At 33.7% G+C, this 3270-nt stretch overlaps 1 protein-coding gene across 1 annotated transcript; it reads left to right on the top strand.

The window, feature by feature from the left end:
* Window positions 1-1524: 1524 nt before the first annotated feature.
* Window positions 1525-3006, top strand: LOC17897815. Its single transcript, XM_023788774.1, has one exon. It carries the CDS (start codon window positions 1525-1527, stop codon window positions 3004-3006), a length of 1482 nt encoding a protein of 493 aa, XP_023644542.1.
* The last annotated feature ends 264 nt before the right edge of the window (window positions 3007-3270 follow it).

Genomic DNA, 3270 nt, shown 5'->3' with positions numbered 1-3270 from the left:
TTTCAATTTTATTTATTTTTTTGTTTTTATGTATTTCTTTATGTCTTCATTGTTTTTTATATTTTTAAATGTAATACATATGTATAATAATATTTTATGGTTATAAGAAAATCAAGCTAAAGAAACCATCTTCATTATTTTACATTGGATGTTTGTTTCTTTCTCACATATTCATGTATATTTATTTTAATTTCAAGAGTATGTAATTTTTTAACAAAATAAACTTTTTGTTATATAATTATCAAACCAATTTGTAATACATTCTTTTAAGAATAATGATCCTTATATTTAGTTTGTGATTCAACATGTAATAATATAAACAACATTATAATTTTTGTTAACTTTGAATTTTATACTTGACTTCCTATATAAAAAACAATTTGATATTCAATTTTCTATCTATTATATATACTACAACGATGAAAAATATAATTAAACATAGAGATATAGCTTAAATTAAGAGGAATATAAAAACAAATTAAAAAATAAAATTATTCTTTGGGAATTTTTAAGGTTTCTCCTTATTGGTCCATTTAGTTTATTTTTTAATTGTAATATTTATTTTTAATTAAACCAAATATCTAACACATTTAGTCATATACTTTAATTCATACTTGAAATCCACGCTTTACTATTAAATTGTAACTTAAATTATATAACTTTTCAATTGACTATTTGTTTCCTCCATTCAATTTCAATTAACACACTATAAAATATAATTATAACTCCTCTAATTTAATTATTTTAGAATTATAACTTACATCATATTTTATCCTATAAATACTCTTTTTTACATCCTCCTCCACCATATATGATATTCTCAATATTTTCTTTGTTTAATTTTTAATGTTCTTGCGTAGGTTGAAAGCTCAATTAAGATATCATTGTAAGAGCTTGATTATATATTTGGTTAAAACTTTTGTTTTCAATTATATTTCTTCTTTATTTTATGTACTTTTCATTTTTTCATTGTTTTCTATACTATTAAATATATAATATATATGTATAATAATATTTTATGGCTATAAGGAAATTACTTTATCGATGGGATTCAAAAATATTGATTTATGACCATCGCACAATAAGAAAATCAAGCTAAATAAACCATCTTCATTGTTTTACTTTATATGTTTTTTTCTTTCTCACAAATTCATGTATATTTATTTTATTTTCAAAGTATGTAATTATTTTAACAAAATAATTGTTGGTTATATTCAAACCAATTTGTAAGACATTGAAACAAATAAAATTTTATACACAAATAACGGTAATTTGTGTGTATATTTATAAGTTTATACACATATATGGATAAATTTTAACATTTTTAGTGGTTGTTTTGATAAAGTTTGAAAAGGGGGTAAATTTAAAAAGTGGTATTTTTTAAATTCTCCCAATATCGTTCCTATTTTTATCATTAACAATATTACTGTTTTATCAAAAAATACTTAAAAGCACTAAAGAAAATTACTATCAAAATTGAACAATTAATCAACGAATAAATTATTAATCATCGTGCGATCTAGGATGGCGATTCTTTGTGCGATCAAGGAGATCGTGTCTTCATGGGTGATTTCCTTCCTACGAATCTTGTTTCTTGTCCCTTTTGTAACGGGTTTTGATGGTTGCGCCGGCGTAGTGGTTCAGTTCTTCTACCCCAACTGCTTGGCGGTTATCTCCACGTTGTGGATCTCTCCACTTCGTGATGCAGAGTTGGAAGTTGACATGCAGGGGGATTCTTATTTATATAGATCTCTGGATCCTTTCTATTCTCTTATCTCACTCTCTATTTCAAGTGCGATTGGTTTCCCTTTTAGATTTTACAACGTTCTTGTGAAAATGGCGGATAACTTACGAAGAGCAGTTCAAGACATCAACCTCAGGGCTGATGATGTTCCGATTGCGATTCCGGCGGATGTTGTGGCTAACGCGGTTGCTGAGAACAGATTTATCCTCATGGGTAGACCGGTGATGCCTCGTCGTCAGAATTTGCGGTCAATCATTGCTTCTATGCCTCGGGTCTGGGGTCAATCTGGTCTTGTTCATGGTCGCATTGTGGGGGGAAACCAATTCCAATTTATTTTCCCCTCGGAGGAGTCTCTGGTAACAGTCTTAAGGCGTGGTCCTTGGGCTTTCAATGACAGACTGTTGGTGCTTCAACGATGGTATCCTCTTGAGAATCCACCTCTTATCAATTTCATTCCGTTTTGGGTTCAAATCAGAGGAATCCCGTTTCAGTTTCTCAACAGAGAGGTTATCTCTCATATTGGTCGTTCAATTGGAAACCTCTTGGAAGTTGACTATGATGGGGAAGCGGCTGCTCGTGTGGAATTTGTTCGTGTTCAAATCAGTTGGGATATTCTCCTTCCTCTGCGTTTTCAAAGACAATTTCAGTTCCAAGTTGGTATCAATACTCTCCTTCGGTTCCGTTATGAACGTCTGCGAGGATTTTGTGAAGTTTGTGGCATGATGACCCATGATACTGGTGCCTGTGTTCTTCAAAATGGAGGAGGAGAACCGTTTCCGGATGAAGATGATGATGATGAAGAGATGCCTCCCCCGCCTGTCAACAGAAACCCGGGTGTGATCATTCGTGAGATTGATCCAAATGAACCTAATGGTGATGTTGCTCACCATGACATGCAAGTTGTTGAAGAGATTGATGATGCAGCCCTTGATGACATTGATCCGAATCATGATTCTTTGGCTAGAATTGATGCAGATGACCATTCTCCTACGGTCACTGGAAGTGCTGCGCTCTTCCAAAGATACTCGGATATAATTTATCCTCGCCTTCCCCTTTCTCCTGATTCTGGATCAAGCTCTGTTTCTCCAAAAGGAAGTGGTAAGCGTAAGAGGGATGATCTCCCAAATGAAGAGGAAGATAAAGCTAACCAGAAAGTGCAAATCAGAGAGGCAGGAGAGAGTAGTGGAACCACTGATGAGTCTACTCATCACAAAGGACTTGATCGAGGCGCGGTGGGCCCTGAACCACCTCTTCCCCCATGAGGACAGCCGCTTGGAACTGTAGAGGATTAGGTAATGACCTCGCAGTTCGACGTCTAAAGGAGATTAAGAAGACTTTTTCTCCAGACATCATTTACTTCATGGAAACTAAACAGCAGGATGCGGTGGTCCAAGATGTGTGTGCTGAATTGGGTTATGATAATGTCTTCACAGTCCCCCCTGTTGGTTTGAGTGGTGGTGTAGCTTTATTGTGGAAAAGTAGTATTTCTGTTTCTGTTCTTTATCATTCCCCAAACCTTGTAGATA

The sequence above is a fragment of the Capsella rubella genome, unplaced genomic scaffold, assembly GCF_000375325.1.
Source record: "Capsella rubella cultivar Monte Gargano unplaced genomic scaffold, Caprub1_0 scaffold_1, whole genome shotgun sequence".
Taxonomy (NCBI): domain Eukaryota; kingdom Viridiplantae; phylum Streptophyta; class Magnoliopsida; order Brassicales; family Brassicaceae; genus Capsella; species Capsella rubella.
This window is presented reverse-complemented; position numbering and strand designations above follow the sequence as displayed.

Bases quoted from the DNA above. Each gene is read 5' to 3' on its own strand.
- LOC17897815 (XM_023788774.1), top strand. From the start codon at position 1,525: ATGGCGATTCTTTGTGCGATCAAGGAGATCGTGTCTTCATGGGTGATT.